This window comes from Pelecanus crispus, chromosome 21 (genome assembly GCF_030463565.1).
Source record: "Pelecanus crispus isolate bPelCri1 chromosome 21, bPelCri1.pri, whole genome shotgun sequence".
Classification (NCBI taxonomy): Eukaryota; Metazoa; Chordata; class Aves; order Pelecaniformes; family Pelecanidae; genus Pelecanus; species Pelecanus crispus.
The window spans coordinates 192,680-214,916 of record NC_134663.1 but is presented as its reverse complement, the minus strand read 5'-3'; the positions used below and the strand labels follow the sequence as shown (position 1 = coordinate 214,916).

General features: G+C 39.4%; 1 protein-coding gene across 2 annotated transcripts in view; it reads right to left on the bottom strand.

Moving 5' to 3' along the window:
- The window catches only part of KAT6A (lysine acetyltransferase 6A), a 52,103-nt gene that overhangs the window by 16,038 nt on the left and 13,828 nt on the right, over nt 1–22,237 (bottom strand). The window contains exons 4-12 of one of the 2 annotated variants that reach the window (XM_075724164.1): nt 12,364–12,472; nt 11,702–11,817; nt 11,360–11,441; nt 10,456–10,591; nt 8,404–8,741; nt 7,111–7,229; nt 3,476–3,591; nt 1,119–1,260; nt 525–686 (exon numbers count right to left, since the gene is read on the bottom strand). In XM_075724164.1, coding sequence (XP_075580279.1) covers nt 525–686; nt 1,119–1,260; nt 3,476–3,591; nt 7,111–7,229; nt 8,404–8,741; nt 10,456–10,591; nt 11,360–11,441; nt 11,702–11,817; nt 12,364–12,472 — 1,320 coding nt within the window. The remainder of the gene's footprint in view (nt 1–524; nt 687–1,118; nt 1,261–3,475; nt 3,592–7,110; nt 7,230–8,403; nt 8,742–10,455; nt 10,592–11,359; nt 11,442–11,701; nt 11,818–12,363; nt 12,473–22,237) is intronic. The other variant, XM_075724165.1, reaches the window with a different exon arrangement.

Below are 22,237 nucleotides of genomic sequence, written 5' to 3'. Positions count from 1 at the left end.
TGAAAGGAAAAGCTTCAGTTAAAGCTATTTAAAAATAAGTAAAACAATTACAGATAAAAATCTTAAGAAAAGGCCTATCTGAAATCTTGGCTCTGTTCTGTCAAAAAAAAAAAAAATTTGAAGTGAGGTGCAAAATTACCAAACATTTGGAAAACAATGTATTTACAGAAGGAAAGACGAGACAGAACTACTTGGTAACAATGTTTATCTCACAAACAGCACTACCCATCACCACCAAGACCAGGAAGTCATTTGAAGAGCTGGAGCTTTTTTAGCTACTAGCTGCAGTACAAGTTCCTTAGAGAATATACGCTATTCAGCATTATGAGGAAACTTGGTTTTATTAGTTGCTGGTCTCCGAATGTAACATAAATAAAAGCTGGTTGCAACGGATGTCTATACCTACATTACAAAATGTGTTATATAAAATGCAAGGGCCTAAATTACAACAATTTCAAGACTCTGAAGCAGCATTTCTCACCATAGCAAATATAGTTCCAAGCCTGAAGTACTCAAATACTTGCCTTGGAAAAGTAGCCAACAAGGTGACAGCCCTTGACATCATTCTGTGTCAGCACGTAGAAAAGAAATGGCTCCACGTCATAATAGAGAGTCTTATGGTCCAGGAAGAGTTTGGCTAACAAGCACAAATTCTGGCAGTAGATAGTACTGACATTGCCATCAACCTTACAGAAATGAGGAAAAGTTTTGTCACTCCATTTGCTGTCATGCAAGGACATGCTTCATCTGGGTATCCCTGTACATCTGAAACGTCTAACATGAGAGGAAGACTTCTCTGTCACAGGGAGCATCTCAAAGGACTTAAACTTCCCCAGCACAGAGGCCATGGCCAAGTCACTGTTACATTCATTAGCTTAAGAGAGAACTTAAAAATCATTTTAGGAAAATGAAAAAGCATTTCTACAAAGCGAGCCATGTTTTATGGATGAATAATCTATACATGAGGTCAGCTCCCACTGCTTGCTTGTAGTTCTTCACTCTTAGCAACTGAATGCTTCAAGAATGAAGATCTTTAGGGCTATGGAAAACTTACCACGAGTGGGTGCTAAAGACCCTACTTTACAGATAACAGTGAGTGCCTTAGTCTTCTAACTTACCTCAAAGACTGAAATATTGTTTTTTCTGTAAATTTCATTGGCTGGAGGATGAAACCAGCCACATTTTTTCATATGCTGTTGGAGAATAGTTCTGCTTTTCATATACTTTAGACAGAATTCACAAAGGTACAACTTGGGTAGCCTGTAATCAAAGATAAAGAAACATCAAAGACTTAAGATATAGACTTTTGTATAAAATTCCTCACTCCTGCAGACAGAGAACTTGATGAAAAAAAACTCAGTATATACTGACCTTGTGTATGCGCTAATCAGCCCAAAACCACCTTACCGTACTTAAAGTCATGGCACTTACTTATTCTGTAATGAATGCATATTAAAAAAAAATGTACTTAATGTCCTGCATAATTACTTTTAAATTATTAAGTTATGCCAGAATAAATATATGTATTGATTAAAATCCTACAAAAAAATAGCAAGAACCCCCCAGTTTTGCACTAGTGACACTAGGATGGGTTAGATAAATAGTTTCTGTTCTCTCCCTTCCCTCATAACGGACAGCTGTACGTACACCTGAACAATGGGCCACACCACCATCTATCTGCTTTCAAACCATTTTACATAATACATTGACATGAACAATTTAAATCACAACAACTGGGACGCTTGCATTCAACGCCATTTACATACCCTAGCTTTGGCAGCGATGCTATTTTCGGTTACCTTCAATGCCTTTAGCTGAGCTAGAATAATTCCTCATGACAGACCACATGCTCTTATTAAACGCTACAATAGAAAGTTTTATTTAATTTTCTCTCTATAGCTATGGCCCTTAGAAGTTATTCCTCTTTCTGAATCAAGTTAAAGTTCAGAGAGTTTGCAGTCTAGACAGTTTGCAAAGTTCTTAAGCAAGAGAACATCAAAACAACTATATGTGCATCACAGCAGAACAATCTTTCAGACGCCAAAATGTGTAACATTACACATTTCTTCTTTAGCTGTGTTGAACTACATACAGCATAAAAATAATACATCAAAGTAATTCCTGTGAAATTTCTATTTATTTTTCTCTTTCAACTCCCATAAATAGTATACAGTAATTTCTAATCAAATCATTTAATACACAGTTAACATCCTATTCCCTAAACAGATTTATTATTTATTATCATGAGGAGTGCTGCAGTTGATTCGCTGGAGGGAAGGGATGGCATCCAGAGGGACCTTGACAGGCTGGAGGACTGGGCCCATGTGAACCTTGTGAAGTTCAACAAGGTGAAGTGCAAGGTCCTGCACCTGGGTGGGGGCAATCCCCAGTATCAATACCAGCTGGGTGACGAATGGATTGAGAGCAGCCCTGTGGAGAACGACTTGGAGGTACTGGTGGATGAAGAATTGGACATGGGCCAGCAATGTGCGCTTGCAGCCCAGAAAGCCAATCATATCCTGGGCTGCATCCAAAGAAGTGTAGTCAGCAGGTTGAGGGAGGCGATTCTCTCCCTCTACTCCACTCTTGTGAGACCCCCACTTGGAATACTGCACCCAGCTCTGGGGTTCTCAGTACAAAACACGGACCTGTTAGAGTGAGTCTGGGGGACAGCCACAAAAATGACCCAAGGGCTGAAACACCTCTCCTGCAAGGAAAGGCCGAGAGAGAAAAGCCTGGAGAAGAGAAGGCTCCAGGGAGACCTTACTGTGGCTGTTCAATATATGAAGGGGGCTTAGAAGGAAGACCGAGAGAGACTTTTTACCAGGGCCTGCAGTGATGGGACAAGGGGCAATGGTTTTAAACTGAAAGAGGGTAGATTTAGACTGGACAGAAGGAAGGCATTTTTTATGGTAAGGGTAGTCAGACACTGGAACAGGTTGCCCCAAGAAACTGCAGATGCCCCATCATTGGAAGTGTTCAAAGTCAGGCTGGACAGGGTTATGATCGACCATGGCAGGGGGGTCAGACTAGATGGTCTTTAAAGGTCTGTTCCAGCCCAAACCATTCTACGATACCACACATAAAGAACCAATGTACTGAGCGTCAGATACTCTATGACTTACATGCTTAATAACAGCCCAGTACCAGGTCATTTAGCTGAGGCTGCTCCCTCCTCAGACCATGGAATATGTCAGTTCTTTGGGAATCCATCTAATCATATATTCCTGTGGCAGTTCGAATGCTCACAGCATATGCAGGTTGTTGCAGAGAGCTTATCAACTTTTTGACTCAGCCTAAAAAGACCTTAAGACATCTATTAACTACCATGAAAAGTATCTGGATTATGCGTACTTTGCTTCTGTCCTACATTTAAGATTTCTGTGCCTGCTGGAGTACAGCTTTCCCATAAGACTTTGTGTATGGGAAACATAAACTGTGAAGCAGAACAAAGGAGAAGAATGTTCAGTCATACCTTGAGTATTCTTGTGGATATGGGGAGGAGTACCAGGTCTGGATTTCATACTTGCCAAATTCGATGACAGAAGGGCATCGCACTTGTGGATCAGGAGGCCCAGTCACCCCTACTTTCTATGCAAGGGGGAAAAAAAAAGGTTTTGTGAGTTTTCAAGTGAAAGACTTCCAAGCTGAAATAAATTACAACATTCTTATCTACACAGCCCATCCTGCTTGAACTCACAGAGAATTAGGAAGATGCAGACGTTGCTTTCTGACACTAAAAACCAGTACCAGTCACACTTCAAGCAAGCATGTGATTCACAAAAAGGGAGAATTAGTAAGCATTGTCATTCATTATCACATACCTCCACTACCTTTCACACAGTTGCACGTTGTAGTTTTAAACATAAATCAGTACACAGCAAAATTTAATACCATCTTTTTTCAGTCCTGTTGCTATTGCCTTTCTTGTTATTTCAATAGCCAAGAACAGAAACACATAAACTGCTCCTGAGGTTAAGATCTAGAATATGCAAGTATTAACATAACACATCAGTATCTTCCCAGCTCTGAGACTGTATGTACTACTGTAAATGTAGTATCTACCAAAACAATATTCAGGGTACAGCTACCTGCTTATCATCACGAGTGCAGAAGATTTAAAGAAAAACCTCAAATTATTTATTAGAAGAAAAAAAAAGAAAATATTTTTAAGTTACTTATACATACAACCTTTATTTCCCCTGTCTCTCTTACAGTAACTGTATGTTTTATGGGAACTAAAAATAAGGAAAATAAATGCTCTGATTTCAAAGAAAACAAATGCTTTGCCAATTCATGAAGATTTTCTCTCAAAAGACTGTCACTCACACAATTAGAAATCCAAATATTCCCACTGGCCTTGCATTATCATATAGAATCATAGAATCACAGAATCGTTTAGGTTGGAAAAGACCTTTAAGATCATCCAGTCCAACCATTAACTTACACTACCAAGTCCACAGTAAACCAATCAAGCGTAGACCAGACTGAACCATGTCCCCAAGTGCCACGTCTGCCCGTTTTTTGAACACTTCCAGGGATGGGGACTCCACCACCTCTCCGGGCAGCCTGTTCCAACGCTTGACCACCCTTTCCGTGAACCACCTGGACTACAAAGCTATTAATAAATAAGACCATGTTTCATGCAGGAGGTCAGAAAATAATGGGAAGAGTATCATTGAATTACCTATAGGCAAATTTATGCTAGCAAAATGAAACAGCTATACCCAGGACAATGGTTTAGGGTTTGAAAAGCTAACATTCAAAATTAACATTTTTCTAAGTTTCCTAAGTGGAACTGGTATAGGCAGAAGTCACCTCAGAATCTAATCCTAGGCATACACATTTTAAGGAGCTCTATATAGATGAAAAAGGACAGTAACCTGCTATGAAAATATTTAATCCAAGAGCTCCAAATAGAGCCATCGGTAACTGATTCATGTTTCCTTCTATTCTTACTCAGAAGATAAACAGAATATTTCGGTAGTCAGCCAAATAAAGTCTTAGAGCTTACTACCTACATATGATCCACAACCACTTAATTAAATTTCTTTTTTCTCCCATCAGTTTATGGATTTATTCCTTAAGCTTCTCCTTTCATCTTCGGCTACCTACTCGGATAGAAACTAGGTAAGAGAGTCAATTTATCTTACTTAACTCAAAAGCTAGATTTAATAAGAACAAATTCCCTAGTATTTAAGAGAAAGAATTAAGACAATACTATTAAATAAGCACAATCTCGTGTGCTAAAAGCTTTTGCTGTTTGTGAGGATTCCACGAGGAAAGGAAAGCACAACCTCTGCATTTTTGGTAACTGATAGAAGGCTGCACGCAACACAAGAATTTCACTTCTTGGCAGAACAAATCACCAAAAGAGCAGTTTATGAAGGCAGGTCTTTATAGCTGTGATAATCTGTAGTTAAGCACTTCCTGCACTGTAGTTTCAAAGGAATCACTATTATTGTCCAGTACAATAGGTCAATAACAAACACAATTATCACAGGCATCTGACAAATCTTAAGGAAAACAGAGTAACATGCACCTGCAACAAAAAGTCCGGCACCGGTGCCTTTCCAGCAACAAACCCTTCGTCCAAATGAATGCCCAACACCAGGGTAGAGAGCCAGCTCCCACAGAACTGCTTACACATCGCAGTGTTTAGAAGAAAGCCTTCAATAGCAGACTACTGCTCCTGCCTCCATGCTAGCTGCAGACAGCTCTGAATGACTTTCTTCTTGAACATTTAATATGCAGTATCTTTTCCTCAGCTCACTCAAAAACCTTTGGTACGTCACACTCTTATTTCCATTTCTTTGGTGAGGCAGTTCGCTCGGTGTACACGCGCAGGGTCCCCGTAACAGCTGCATCACAACTCTGGTCAACCCCTTCCTCACCAGAACCAACCAACTAGCCACCTTAAATTTAAAGTATTTAATCTACTACGAGTATTTTCCCCACACAGGGTGGAGAGGAAACAAACAAAAAACCTCTCTCCGAAACTTGCTCCTTTTGCTAAGCAGATGTTTGGAGATTAATATTTTCTCTATTCTGGCTATATTTCCACAGATTTCATTTCAGATCTTCAGTTATTTTTCTAAAACATAATTACAGTCACAAGCCATAGTCTTATGTGTGATTTGCTCAATGATGCACACGTTGAGTTTTTTTAAAATCAATCCTGTAACAAAGTTAGCAAAGAATCCCATATTTTATCATTTTAACACTCCATATGTTTTACCAGCTATTTAACAGCTCTGTGTTCTGATAAAACTAAAGCCACAGCCCTCAAGGCTTTTCAGGTGCCCACCTCTTAGGCTCACTTTATATTATCACTCACTTTATATTATCCTTCAGCTCTCTTGAGGTCAGTTCCCCATTACTCTCAAGCAGCAGAAACCAAGCACATTAGCTTCTGTCCTGGTTTCGGCTGGGAGAGAGTTAATTTTCTCCCTAGTAGCTGGCACAGTGCTGTGTTTTGGATTTAGTAAGAGAATAATGTTGATAACATGCTGATGTTTTAGTTGTTGCTCAGCACTGCTTATGCCACTCAAGGACTTTTCAGCTTCCCATGCTCTGCCAGGGGCACAAGAAGCTGGGAGGGGGCACAGCCAGAAGAGTTGATCCCAACTGCCCCAAGGGCCATTCCATACCATACGGCATCATGGGCAGTACAGAAACTGGGGAGGGGGGTTGGCCGGGGAGCAGCGATCGCTGCTCGGGGACTGGCTGGGCATCGGTCGGCGGGTGGGGAGCAATTGCATTGGGCATCACTTGCTTTGGATATTGTTATTATTATAGTATCGTTACTGTTATCATTACTATTTTACTTTATTTCAGTTATTAAACTGTTCTTATCTCACCCCAGGAGTGTTTCTCACTCTCACTCCTCCGATTCTCTCCCCCATCCCATCGGGGGAGTGAGCGAGCGGCTGCGTGGTGCTGAGCTGCTGCCTGGGGCTGAACCACGACAGCTTCTATGACAGACTGACTCATCTGGAGTCTATATTTCTTGTTGGTTTTTGTTGTTGGGTTGGGGTGGGGTTTTGGGTTTGTTTAAATTTCTTTTACAGATTTGGTACTTACTGCCAGACACTGAAAATTTAACTTTACCTGCAGTGCTTGTTCCTGAATATCCCTAAACAACTCCATGTCTTTTTCAGTTAAGACATCCTGGCTCCCAAAAAAACGCTCCTCATTTTCCTGTTTTCCATCCCAGCCATCCTGATTGTCTGTAAATGAGAGAGAAAATTGTCTTCACCTACATTTACAAAGGAGTACTTGCTTTTTACTGCGGCGACAAACATCTTCTGGCTGTATTCGGACACTGTGCCAAGGTTTTTGATGGGATTTTCTGTACAGATTTGGTACCGCAAAGGAGGAACCAGTTCTGGATTTGTGACCAGGTCGGAAGTATTGTCATATATTTAACCAGGTCCCAAACTCACCACTTAGACATTCACACTATCATGAAGGCATTTGTAACAATGAGATGTTTTTGGATAAATGGCTTACCCCATGCCTGTTTCTCACAAACAAGGATCACAACTATTTAAATGCCGTACCTGGTGCAACCAAAACAAGGACACCTATGTTCATCACCCAAGAAACACCCCTTCCACAAAAAAAGGAAACAAAGCTCACAAAACACTTTACCTCACCCCCAAATCATTAAGATACATTATTGTTCTTCCAGCACCAGCCAGGCTAATGCACATAACTATTCTAAAGCTGTAAACCTTCTGTGTTATTGTGGAATATTTTCTACTGCTTGCTTAGGAACAATTCAAGCTATGAAACTATTCAACAACACTGGAAAGATCTGAATACAGAGATTAAATCAAAGTCCAGTCATAGATTAATGTCTTAAGCTAGAAAACAAGGAAAGCAGAACTGTGCTCAAAAGAAGGGATGCTCTCCAGCAAGAAGGTGCCAAACTGCATGAAGCAGGCTCCTCTATGGCTGAAAAAAATTAAGAAACATTTGCGTGCAAGCCTATACCACAGGCTGGAAACTCATGGGTCTGTCAGACTGGTTTTAATTATCTGTTTCCCACTTCATACTTCTACCTTGCTGTTCTTATTTTCATTAATCACCCCCTACATCGCTTCTTTCAAATGTGACATTATTTAGCACATTTCCTAGGGCTATCTGCAAGCCCCTCATTACCAAAGGGCATTTTACCTCACAGTAATCATTTAATCCCTCATCACACCTTGCCATCATATATAAAGAGGCAAAGGTCTCTAGGATCACTTTCTTTTTCCAACTGGTATTCTACCTCAAGGCACCAAAGATAACTGCATTTGAGCGTTAACTTTCAGCTCAAAGTTTCTAGCCTCTAACAATTCCAGTCACTTCAACATCCTAGCCTTTGAACATTTTCTTGATGTACAGGATACTTACATTCGCAGGGTGAAAAATCTTTACCTGTGGGCCATTCTGAAGTGCTAGATTTCCTGGTACCCTTTTTCCTGATCCTATACTGCTGAGAATAGTCTACCACTTCCCCTCGAGCTTTTCGTCCATCAGGGGAGGGAGTGAAGAATTTAGTAAGGCCATCTATAAGCCCTTTGGTTTTCTTGTTAAACTTCAAGGTGGTGCTGCCATCTCTGCAGAAGTCCAAGATGTCTGTCTGCTCCAGGTAGCCGCCTCCTGATGCTGCTGACTGGCTGGACAGAGCAATCTTACGCTTCCGGCCCCGACCAGGGCCGGTTCGAACTTTGCTGAAGGGGCCTTTTGATCTAAAGAATGAGAAGGGGAAAGATAAGGTCAGAAGATTTGGTAAGGTGGTTTGTTTTGGGTTGCAGAGTAGACTACCATCTTCCCTACTTATTTATCAGTCACACAGAAGCTAAACCTGAACTGAAGAATTTAATAATAAAGGAGTAGTCAAGAGCCTGTGTACCCTATAGGAGCCAGGATTCTAAACATCTCAGTAGAAGTACTCTACTATTTTTCTCCATGCTAAACATTATGGCAATTAATTTGAGTATAAACAACAGAGTTTCACCAAATTTAATACAGAATTTAATTTTAAAATTAGTTGTCAGAACGAATACATTGCACAGAAGTTTTCGATTTATGCAGTCATTAAACATTTACACTTGTCATTTGTTAAAGGTTTCGTACTGATAGGAAATTGTTATAAGAATTACACAGAAAGTTAATGCATGCACGACACACATTAGCTAAGAACCTATACCACTGATGGTCATCTTAGCAGAAAACAGTGTTGATCTCCAACCAGCTGCCATCTTTCAGGCTGGAAATTTTAAAACTCTATTGAGATTAACTGAGTATTTAACACTTCTCAGAGGGATTGCCCTAAACTGACTTGCTGTTTCAGGAAGCTGACTGTTTCTAGCTACAATCTTTGCAACTGCAGAGGATAGAAATAGGCTGCTTTTTCCTAAAAAGAACAACTAAGCATCTGTGCATAATTCTGTGGATATATTTTGGAAGTGAAATGATGGAACAAAGGCAAAAAATTTGTGAATAAATAATGAAATAAAAATTAAAAAGAGACAAAACAGCAATAGCAGATAGCTAGCTTTCCTTCTGTCTCTCTGAATTGTATCGGGAGTTCCTCTAAGCAAAGGTATCACACAGATTGAAAAAAAGTAGGCTGTTTGAGAGACACGTTCCCTCTACATTTTTATAAGCATTAAACTTTGTAAGGTTTTTCCCCAGAACGTCCTTTAGTGCTATTGGTTAGAATCAAGTGGTAGTTCAATTTTTTTTCTTTTTTTAAGCTGATCTGATGCCCAAAACAGAAGTTCTTGTGAGATGCTCCTTCATTGTTTTGTCCCCTGCACAGTCAATAGTGCTGCATCACAACAAGCACTGCACAGCAATCTTAACTCAAGGAAATTGCTCCAGCTGAACAGTTATCCAAAGAATTCCCGCCCACCCATCCAATTCCCTGATGACTGGCTGCCCCACAACAACCATGACAAGGCCACACAATCTGTCCCAACACAATAGAGTGCTCCACAAACGCAGAAACATGTGGAATGGAAGCAGAAAGGGGCCAAATATTTTCTGGCAGCAGTGTCAGATTAAATATACGTCAAACAACAACCTCACATGCTTTATTATAGATTACTTAGTTTCGCCAAACATCAGAAAGGGTTCTTGAGAAATGCAAAGCAAATGCTGGAAGAAGCAGCCATCCAGCAGAACGGACTTGACATGAACAGCAAGATTCATCTAGGACTATAAGGAGTAGTTCAAAACTAAATAGTAAGTTATTACAAAGGGTCAAAAACCTAGGCAAAAAGAAGCACTCTGATTAATTCTAGTCTTTCACAGCACTCTTCAGAAATTCTGTATTAAATAACAACGAAAAGCTCTTCACTGTAAAAGAAATCTTCTCACAGAGTAGACCAGACACTTCAGAAACCCCTACTGCCCTATAGAATCTCATGCCTTACTCCTCCTTATGGAGAGACTTACGTTGTATTTTGATTCTTTAATCTGTTTTTGGGACGTCCTATTGGGTTAGCATAGCGTCGTTTTATCTGCGCTGCCTTCTTGTGTAAAAGTTTTCTTCCTTTCTTCCGTGGCCGACATATTTGACATATCCACATACCTATAAGACACAAGTCCCCATCACTGAATGCAAGGGACATCTATATAGGACAAAAAGGAGAATTACAGGCCCCAGGCCTTCTGACAGAAAGGGTAGGAACAATACCAAAGGCCCCAATTATCACATATACATGTAAGAAAAATTATGTATATGTTCCAACAATCTAAACTCAAGTCCAGTTAATTTCCCCCACATCCCCCCCAGATATACTTCCCACAGCCACGCAGGAAGTCTCTTTAATTCGTAGGACATTATCAGAAAACCATAAAAAAGTAACACATTCTGTTTATGACTACACTACTTCCAACTATCTTCTACAGGAAAATTCTCTTCTAACTGCCAAGGAAGAATCTTCCATAGATAACCTGCTTTCTGATGGAAGAGACAAGTTTGGTTGTACTCCAGGATTCTCTACTGTTGAAATGGACAGGACTTCAAAAACTGAGAAGCCCATCTCCTTCTTTTGTACAAGGCTATTCATTCAAATGGAAGCTGATCATTTTAATCTGCAAGGATCACTTCTATTCCCTCAAACCTCAAGATTTTTTTCAAAACCCTTCACAGACAGTAAGGTACAGGAAGCAGGAGACAGTGGAAAATCCAGATGTGAAGCTCTGACCCTTCTCTAGTTTCTAATACCTGAAAAGCAATGCTGTAAAGAACAAGTTAAACGTAGCTAAAAGAGGACCAAATATGTGGAAGCACTTTCTACCCACTGATCTCTTCCAACACCATCTTAAGTCACCCTTTTCATCATACAGTCCTCACCTTTTGGCATCCTGGTAAGAGGGGGATCACAGCACTCCATGTGAAAGCCACGGTCACATGAGTCACAAAATAGCATGTTATCCTGTTGAAGACAGATAAAGTTAATCTCTCTTTAGATGTGCATCAGCATCAAGCCCTCCATTAATTTGTCACCATCTCGGAGAACACACACATAATTTTCAACTACAGAAATATCATGCTATTTCACAGGTCTCAGAAAGACTACCAGACTCAAACAAAAGCTGCAAATATTTGACTCCGGAATGATTTTATTTTGTAGTTTAACAGAACATCCACAAGACTGATATCCTCTTCATTCGGTCCATATTCCACTGTACTCACAGCATTTTTGCCCTGATCTCGACAGGAACTGCATGTTTTGCACTCAATACACTGCCATCGCAAGGCTTTCACTCGAACTGTCAACTCCGGAGAGAACTTCAAACAGGACGGATGACCTACAGGAAAAGGAGAAAATTATACCAGTAAAACCATTCCATTGCTGTTAATGCTCACAGATAGCTCACAGAGAGATTACTTTATCAATTACGTATTCCCATGCAGAATTTTGGTTATCCAGATCCTCCTATTTTTAGGTGCTTCTATTCTTATCTACCTATAACGCAAAACCAATACCCTAGATAGCAAGCGGCAGGACCACATACAAAAGAACACCAAGATAATTCTGCATAACTGAATTGAGAAACATGATAAAACTGGCCATCACTATCACATTTTAAAGAAACCTCAAGAAGCCAAATGAGCTATCTGTGTTAGGTTAACTTAACTGTCTCCCCTCTGGGAGCACGAGATTCAGCTGAACTCGCTCTATTATACGCCACAGATGCATGCTCCTCACATGTATGGGTCAAGAGTAGTCACTATACTAGACTCCTCTGTCTCAAGCGGCAAGGTTGTTATTAGATGCATACTCCTCATATGGACGGGTCAGTAGCAGGCACTATACCAAGCTGTTACCAGCAGCACTGTAAATGGTCACCTACCACTGTTGCCACAGTCAGCACAAGAGATGAGTTCTTCAGGTTTCTTCTCCCGATTTTGCTCTTTTGTACCAAGGCAGAAACTGCAGATTGGAATTGGTTCAGCAACCGGCTGCGAGGAAAACAGGCAACAAAAGCACTGAGTATATCAAGGGAGCAAATCATAATACACAAAATCACACAGACATTCATTTCACATGTAAACAGTATGTAATACACACCGTGTCTCACAGATTTTAGTTGGTTCTCACCACACAATACTGCATTAACTATAACCTGAATAGAAGTTAGAACTCCAAAGGCAAGAGACATAATCCCAGGTACAACGGAAAAGAGAATGGAATCCCAGGGCTAGGGGAAACTTGGAAAAACAAGCTGGGAAAGAGAGCTATAAATTAATACATAACTGAATGCAAAGTTAGAGAGAGTTGGTGCCTTAATTTGTCAACAAATAAATGAGCTACGAGGCGATGCAGTGATGGAAAAAGGGCACAGATGACCCCAGAACACAGTAGTCTTAGAAATTCCCACCAGCTATCCAGAAAGTAGTAGTGCAATCATCAAAAGCATTTGCAATACATTACCTGGAATAAAACTTACTATAGAACAACTGTACAACTATTAACACGGTTATGAAAAATGAAAAGAAAATTTTCTTGTAATAAGTTATGGGAGTATGCTGTTTAGCACTCAAAAGCAGCAGACGAAAAGGTTTGCTCTCTCTGAAAAAGTTCAGGGAGGTTAAATATTATGTAGGGAAAAAGATGTATTTAAGATGAGGTACAACACTAGCAAAATAACAGATAGATATTAACTAGCCAACAAGACATTTGGCCTGGAATAAGCAGGGGGTTTTGAAACCAAAGGACTGACATTCTACAGCAGCCTCCTCAAAGAAGTAACAAGTGCAATAACTGATTGTTTTAAAGTGGCACTTGATCAACTAATGAGAGGGAAAGGACAGCCTTATCTCCGGTAACATTATGTGCTGGATTTCATAATCTAGCAAATTCTTTCTAATCCAATTCCGCATTTTCCAAGACAAGTCTGTGATTCAGAGTTTTCAGAACAAAGATGTAAGCAAAATTTAATTTAAAAATATAATAAAAATATGCTAAAAATCACATTCAAAACAACTGGACACACGAAAAATGTTAGATTATGGTAAGTTTTGAGATACATTCTTTGTATAGCTGTCTCATGTTACAGTTAATGATTTTACACAGACCTTTTTCAGAGTGTATTATGCAGCTACATATGCACATACTGTTAATTACTGTATGGAAGCATATGCCAGAAGAACTTCAAGGAATCTTTACTCTGGCTAAGCCAAAGCAAAAGCTATATCCAGAACAGTTCCTTGCAGAAATCAGGTTGGTTTATATTAGAGTAGTATAGAAACTGGAAGTTTCAAGCTGTATCTTTACTTCGGTGTACAGATCCGGTACACTTCCAGACTGAGGTGTGTTCCTTAAAACGTCCACTGGATGGAAACAATCAGAACACCGTAGGAAATTTGCTATTTCAAAATAAAGTCACACAATGTAGAATGACTACTTGGAAATGAAAGCCTAACGTTCCTCATCCTGAACACCAGTATTTATCTTAGCCTTTGGGTAAATCCCAGACGATGTTGAAGTGTAAACTAATATGAAATCACCTGCCCATCAAACTATTTCAGTCTGAAACACATTCATACGTTTAGTTAATTGAAGGATTCCAGTTTCTGCTCCTTTTGAGAACGGGAGAAAACAAGACAACTGCAGATAGTTATGCCAAGCACACAAATCATTAATATCCAAGTGGAGGAGGAAACTAGCATCTTCACTTCCACAGGAAGTCAGAAGTATCTTCCCAGCCATAGTCACCATAGTAATGTTGGCTAAAATCAGCTGTTCAGGGATCCCCCATCCTCTTTTAACACAGAAAGGGGACTGACTGTACACAAATTGTTCGTGACTGGGATCTAGGTGCCAGACAGCTGCTTCCAGCCAGTGTGAGGTTTACTGGGGGAAAATCTGCATATTAAGGGTCTGTCAGGGCTTTAATTTCTTGGGAATCAAGACTTCAGGAATTACTTTTACCCTCTACCTTCTGAGAAACATTCACTTGTCTTCTTACCTTCAATCTCTTCTTCCCGAGGAACACTTACTACTTCTTGGAACAAGTTATTATTAACTAACCTTCATCTTTCCTGTACGAATAATAACTGGTTCTTTTTTTTTTTGCTATTTTATTCACATTTCAATACTACACAAAGTAGATAAGAAAATGCTCAGAGAAAATTCCTCGAGTAATGTCATCAAGCAGATCAGCATGAGAACTAAAGAATGCAGTGATTCCTGCCTAGGTGTCTGATGGTCCTCTCTCAAAGAAATGCAGTGTTCTTGATCCACCACAAAGTTGCAGTAAAGGGTTTAGAATCCTTTAGAATCCAATTTGGCATGTTCATGCATCCTTTATACTTGGTCATATATTAGCTCAGTCAGTCAAAAATTTAAAAAAAAAAAAAAAAAAAAATTTAAAAATTTACAAAACTATTTAGCTTCTTTTAAATAAAGCAAATTGTAACTTCCACAATATTACAAGTGCGGTTTTGCCAGAAATGGACTCAGTGAACATAATTTCACATCCCAGAATCATTAGTTTTCCTATCATTTCAGTCTGACGTTAAGACAAAGTTTCATAGAGAACCTCAACTACATTGTAGCAGTCTTTCAAACAGGAGATTAAACGGAACATTTATTCTTTCTAATAGTTAAACTTTAATGTCACTGAACATTTGACAGCATCAATTTCCCTGCATGTATGGCTAAATCTTACTTTCTGACACAAACAGTTCACTGATTTTTAATTCATAGTTAAGAGCCAATGTGACATTAAAGTTGCACTATCGAATGCTGAGGTTTACATCTGGTATTAAAAAAAAAGCAATGAAACAGAAGAAGGGTTAAGAACGACAACCAAGCTATGACAAAAACATTTATATTACTCCACACACTTCTGTTAGCTTTGACGTTACCAATTCAAAGCAGAAATAAATAAGTAAATGAAGACCGCCAGAAATACAAAAAGAAACTATGATCCAAAACCCCAGCACTTAACTTGCTCTGAATATAGAGTGATATCAATGATACTGTAAGAGAACAGAACAAGCACAAAATGGGTTTTTTCTTATTGCAAAAGGGACGATATACTTTCAGAACTGAAATCTGCACCAGATTTCAACCTAAATTGCTTACATATCTCAAGAAAACATTTATGGCTTTAGTGCAAAGGGCTGTAAAATGATGAGTTAATTCAGAGACCTGACATAAGCCTAAAATGCCTACTCTGCAAATCTGGATACATAGGATGGAACTGCTAAAGATAAGTACTCAGAAACACTGTCAACATATAGTCACAATTAAACAACCAGAAGAATTTCATTTTCCACTGTATACATAATCACCCTAGCACTTGGAGAAGGGCTGTACTCCAGCATCAAAAGACAAAGAAACCAGGCAAATCTTACTTGCGATCACAGAGTAAGAACTGATGTTTTTACCGTCCTTTACAGATTACATCCAGCATGCATTTGGTCTAACATCCGCAAGTGTAGTGAAATGGACTTAATTATGTGGTCACACCTTAGTAACTGTATTACTGAATTGCAATATAACCACAGATAAGACATTCAAACTTTTGGCACCACTTAAAGAACACATAAACATCATTTGGTAGTTATGTTTCTCTCTCTTTTCTTTTTTTTCTTTAAAGAAACGAAGGAGAATACCTTCACTACTTCTGAAGGGGTCATAACGCTACAGCCCCTGACAAAGCGATATAGTTTGAAAAAGTGAACCCCTCGCAAAGCATGAAGTATAAAAGGAGATTTCTTCCCTCTGGTCAACGTCACTGCAGACACCATGGAATGAGAGAAATCACGTGAAAGAAGACAAGAAGATTGCAAGATTTTTGCCAGCAGTGTTAGGTGTACATGAAAGATATAGTAAGAACAAATTATTATTAGGCAGCAAGACAGAAAAATAAAGAGAACAGAACAACCTACACGAAGGGGAAGGGAGGAATGAATGGCAAAAGGCTCCTTGGAGGGAGCAGATGATAAAATTGTTAATTATGCAAAAAAGGAATAAATGTTTCTTATCTATTTTTGCTTTATATGTTTAAATATTACAGACAAATACAAGAAGAATATCAAGTAGAAATTAGATTATCGAGACTATTATTAGGATTGTATGTCTAGCTCTAATAGTCACATAACAGTAGGATACGGAAATAATTTTCAAGGACAGACAATAAAATTATTTAAGAATAGATGACCTACAGAAATTAACATACTCAGGAATGACTGAGAAATTAATTGGACACTAAATGTAGAGTATTTATACATGGAAGAAATATAACTGTATCAACATATTAATATAGAGCAACCTTTCTGACAAAGCAATAGCAGATGAACTAATTCCTGACAGTTAGATAGGCACAGTGTTAAAATAAACTATTATTTTCTATATGCAAGTCAAATAATAAAGATAAAACAAGAGAAACCCATAGCCAACAGATGTATAGATAATAAGAAGTTCTTCTAAATGTATTATGGGTAGAGAATCCTAGGTACAGCTTTTCTTACAAAACATCACAGAATTATTACTGAAAACATAAGAAAGGCAGAAATATTCCACAGGTATTTGTTGTTTTGGGAAAAAGCTACTGAGGTATTCCTACCACGATGCCAGTGAGATGCCCTCCTTGGCAACCCGAAGTAGTTCCCATTTAAAAATCTCCCAAAGTTACAGTTCATATGCCAACAGCTGATGCTACTAACACTTCAAGCCTTTATGATGCTTCCTAAAGATCTCTGTTTATCTTCCTAAGAAACAACAATTAACACCTTAGATGATTGAATACATCCTTTCTGCCAATACCTTCTTACCTAGTGGGAAGCCTTGTGGCACTGAACACGGCAGTGTTCAATGTACACTTATTCAGTGTATATTTATTAATCAAAGAACAATAGGACAGTAAAAGGAATTAAAAAATTCACTGTTTAAATGCATAATAAAGAAATATTGTGCATTTAAACCTATTGTATACTTCAAGCAATATTATTTACTACACTACATGAAAATTCACCTGTTGGCGCAAACTTTCCTTTAAATTATGTTCTATGTTAGCCTCTACTATGATTACCATTTGATATAGTTTTGGATGACTTACACATGCCCACACATCTGAATCTCTTGCCCAGTACGTGCAATTCATTCCTACTAGAGCGGACATTTCACAAGTGACAGCAGACCTTTCTGGATACTGGTGATACTGTATCCACTGAAGGTATCAATCCCTTTGACATCAACTGGATATCCACATCTTGCTGTTCCCAATGCCGTGGTTAGTTTTTGTAGAAGTCATTTTAAAATATCAACTTGCTAAGCTGCACGCAGAGCACACTGGAACAGTTTTTGCAGAGCGGAATAAGACGGATGGCAATTTCACTCCTTTTGGCACAGAAAAGCCAGCAGCAATGAACAGTGAAATCACCCACAACGTTGTATACGACCATAAGTGACATGTCATTCGATGTAATTTCTGGAAGCAATCTGACCAAAGGTCTGACAGACATCCAAGCTCAGAAGAGACTGCAGACGGCTCTGCCCCTTCGAACAACATCTGGAACTACCACCTTTCTCCTGATGGCAAAGCCCACTAACACCATCGCACCCCAAAACCAGCACCAAGCAAACATCAATTCCACAGCGCAGGCTGCACTGTTAGCATCAGTGAATGCTGCTGGGACCTCCACTCGGACTTTTTGGTCTGAGAGACTACAGTATTTTTTTTCCCCATGAGGAAATGATACGCTTTGACCTGCTGTTTCTTTTTATCTGTCTCAAACCCATGACTTTTTCTTTCTTTCCTGTTTTTTTGGGCGGGTTTTTTGGGGGTTTGTTTTTTTTTTTTTGTGCAATCCCCTGTAAGAAACTGCCATGGTTCTTGGAAATCAAAACCTAGGAGTTAAACCACTTACATAATCTAACACACTTTAAAGAAGTCTAGTATATTACTGAGGCAGTTTGCCTTTGGGGGAAGGGAGGAAAAATAAACCCCAAACCCACAACCCTACCATACCAGATTTATGTAAGAGTATCTTTTATAAACATATCTTTATTCAATCACTGGGTTGCTGGCAGAATGAAAACTTCCTGAGCTGCAGTCCTACATTTTTTTAAAATATGTAAAACACCTGCTACTCTTCAAGCCTTTTAGCTGAATGTTTTACCACTACATCCTAATGAACGTGTCAGCTTCCTGCTCCTTCAATCTGCTCCCTCACCCTCCACGAGAAAGGCTAGTACAGGAAGAGACACAGCGGAAAAAAAATCCAGAACTTTAAGCAGAAGTCAAGTCCTTGTTTTGTGTTTTTGTTTTAAATAAGAAGTGCTCTACAAAGTTAATATTTTACAATATACAGTCAGCAACATGGCAATCTCAGACACACTCCCCGACAAAAGTCTGTCAGAGCATGAATTATGTAGCCTACTAACCAAGGAATTGTATTTTCCTTTGGAGCAAGAGCTCACTCCAGGCAGCAGCACCCCGAAGTGTACTAGCTCTTCTTCCTGGCCAGCAATGGCCTTATCAACCATGATGACAACAATAATCTCCACTTGTCTTTGCTTTGATTTACTTGGCTGTAAAAAGGAAACATTTCCCTTTCTCGAGTTGTGATGTTAGTGTTCCGTTTCAGCACGGCAGTTACACTGGAACTGAACAGCTCCAACGTTTTCATTGCCATTTCAGCTACCTTCACTCAGCTGTGTGCATGCACTACTACTGGATGTTACCTGGTATGAGTAAGGGAAGAATTATTTTTCTTTTATCTGTTTGACTTGAAGGGAAAACGTGAAGCAATTGTGCAATCCAGGGCAGCTGATCATTTTGCTGGAACGTTTTCAAATTTTATTATAATGTAACAACAACATGGCACTAAAGAGCAGTGAGCATGAAAAACCAGGTACAACCAAGTAAGCTTGTGCCTGATGTACTTCATCAGGCTGCCATCCTGCTTCACCGAGGATAAGCCTCAAAATTACTTTCCTAGCCCACGCACTTTCACTTGCAGGTTTTTCTTTTGCTCACGTCTACATTGCATTTGTATCTGCAAGTCACTTAATACCGTTAAACTGCACTTAACTATGTCTCTATTCACCTTGTACATGCGTCTATCCAACTTCACCTCCAAAATCCTCATGCAGCTGCAGCAAAGTATATGATATTAGCCAGAAGAAACCTAATCTGTAGGAAAATATGACTTACAAATAGAAGTTCATTCAAGTAATCAAGTAACCAAACTTCAGTGCTACTCCCATCCCTGCCAAACACCGTTGCACAAGGAGCCTGCTATGACTCTGTTTCACTAGTTGTAGTGTAATATACTCTGTTCTTGCATTAAAAAATCCCAGCACTACTACTGCCCCTGCAGACTTGTATACAAGTGATGGGGAATTTATTGTATTAGCAGTTCACATCTGAATTGTTTCAGATTAAATGATAGCTTCATATGATCACATACACTTTCCAGCTATGTGACTGAGGCAGTTACAAAACGCCTTTAAGACCGTAATAGCCGCATATTCCTTGTAAAACATTAGACAACCTGAACAGTTATATTTGCTATGGTTCTGCCTATCTCTTATTTTTCTATAGGTTATTGACTAGCAAAGCTTAGCAGTGAACTTCATTAGCTATCTTGCAACTTATTTTTTTCTTGAATGTAAATACTTCTCTGTGAACAGGAGGAAGAAAAAGTATGTACCGTTTCACTGAAAAAAAATTTCCCCAAACACAGCTGTCCTCATCTAACAGTGGCTATCCTACATAATTTGTGAAAGCAACCTTGGGAAAGCAAAGCTGGAACATTCATGCAACTTTTCAGGGAAGAAGTAAACTATTTCATGTACGCTCTGCAGGAAGTTCATGACCAATGTGCTTAATCAAAGAGAATTTTATAGAACCTCTGTACAGTCAACAGTCTGAGACAGTCTTTCTTAGCTCTTCTAGCCAGTATTTGTGCACACCCTGTTCATCCCCATAGTCCTTCAAATTTGGGTGTCCACATGAAAACACTATCTAGCTTTGGAAGAACCAGATCAAAGACTACCCTTCACAGCTTCAATGTTTCCTGTATTTACCACCTCTGACAAACTGCAAACACACACTTAACCACATTTAAAAAAAAAAAAAAATCAGCTACAGTTTGGGGGAATAAAGAATAAGATTCTACCAGAATTCAAGACGTTTGAGAGTACTGTATTAAATTGGAGTAACTTCGAATGTGGAGATCAGGCTACTCCTCCAAAGCCTCTGTGTGAGACTGTGTTATGCTAAGTACGGCGAGATTTCACTGCTGCTGTGTTTGTTCAGCAAAGAACATCCTGGCAAGTGAAAAACGCAAGCACACAATGAAAGACTCGTGAAAACAAGACTGGAAGCAGCCAGCTCAGTTTCATACTGCAAATTTTTGGCAGACGTTCAACTCCTTCTGCTGTTTTTCTCGCAAGCGCATCTATCTGTGTGATGTCACCAGATTCGGCGAGGGAGGGAGCCAGCACAAATCGAACTGCCTGTGCCTTCCAGCCTGCCAGCCTCCCAGCACATGCTGTTACTATACAAAGGATGTCTAGAAACCAAACATGCTCTACAGATGCACAGCCTGTACCCTCTCCTAAAGGCGACAACGGAGAAGTGCCTATGGAAAAAGTGTGTGTGGGGAATTTTAAAACCTCCGTTTTGGCCAATCCATCTGCTTTGTAGTCGTCTTAATTTAGAAGAAGTGAGGTAGGAGACTCCTCAAAACGCACACTCAACTCTGTAGCCGACGCTGTCCCAACGGTTGCTGTCAGTAACCCGAATGCACTTTACTTGCTGCAGACATTTTAATACCATCAGAGGCTCACCAGATACCAGGACTGTCTTTGCCTCATCATCACACATCGGCTTGTAGTAGTCATTGTGGCTGGAATCAAGTAGGTCTAGAATTAAAGCTAGTGTAAAAGAAACACGTATGTGCACCAATTTTTTTTTCTTGCTTTGCTCTTTAAGACATCCTGAATGTGAGCCCTCCAGAGAGAGAATCTACCACAACTAGTATTTACAAACCCATGCCCACTACAGCGCATTTGTTTCCTGGCTAGGAAGTTCTCATCCAGGAGCACTGATAGATGGCTTCTGAGAATTCATGCTAGGTAATGCGTTTTTGTGTGTCTGTTTTTAAACAAGTGACAACCCATTACTCCTCACTTCAAATAGCCCATGCTGCTGCAAAGGTCTGCCTCAAATGCTGAAGCTACTGGAAAGAGTAGATGAACCAGAAAAGCCAGAGGGGAAGTGCAACCTACACCACGTGAAGAAAATGATTTAAAACATGAAGAAACATGTTTCAGGGAGCAGGGCATCACAAAGCCTAGATTCCATGCCTTTTGGATCAGTGGCTGGGGAAGAAAATCGCTTCAGTTCTATGCCTCAATAAAATCAGAACTAATTAATTATCTATTACCAAAGTAATTTTACAAATAGTGGTTCTTTGTTGCATATAGGGAGAACACCATAATTTGGGAAATACTATTCAGTAATATGAACTTGTGGCAACAATGGGTTCAGGTTTTTTAACCTGGTGAACGACTCGCCCTTATTCTTCCTCTGAGTTACCAAATCACAATTCTCAACGTTCTCGCCAGACAGTATGGTGAAGAAAAAATATGAAGCAACTGAGAGTAAAAACAGAAATTCCTTAAAATACTCTTTGTGCTCAAGAAAACAATGCTAAATATATTTTAATAGACACATGAAAAACTATTACAATAAGACATGTAGG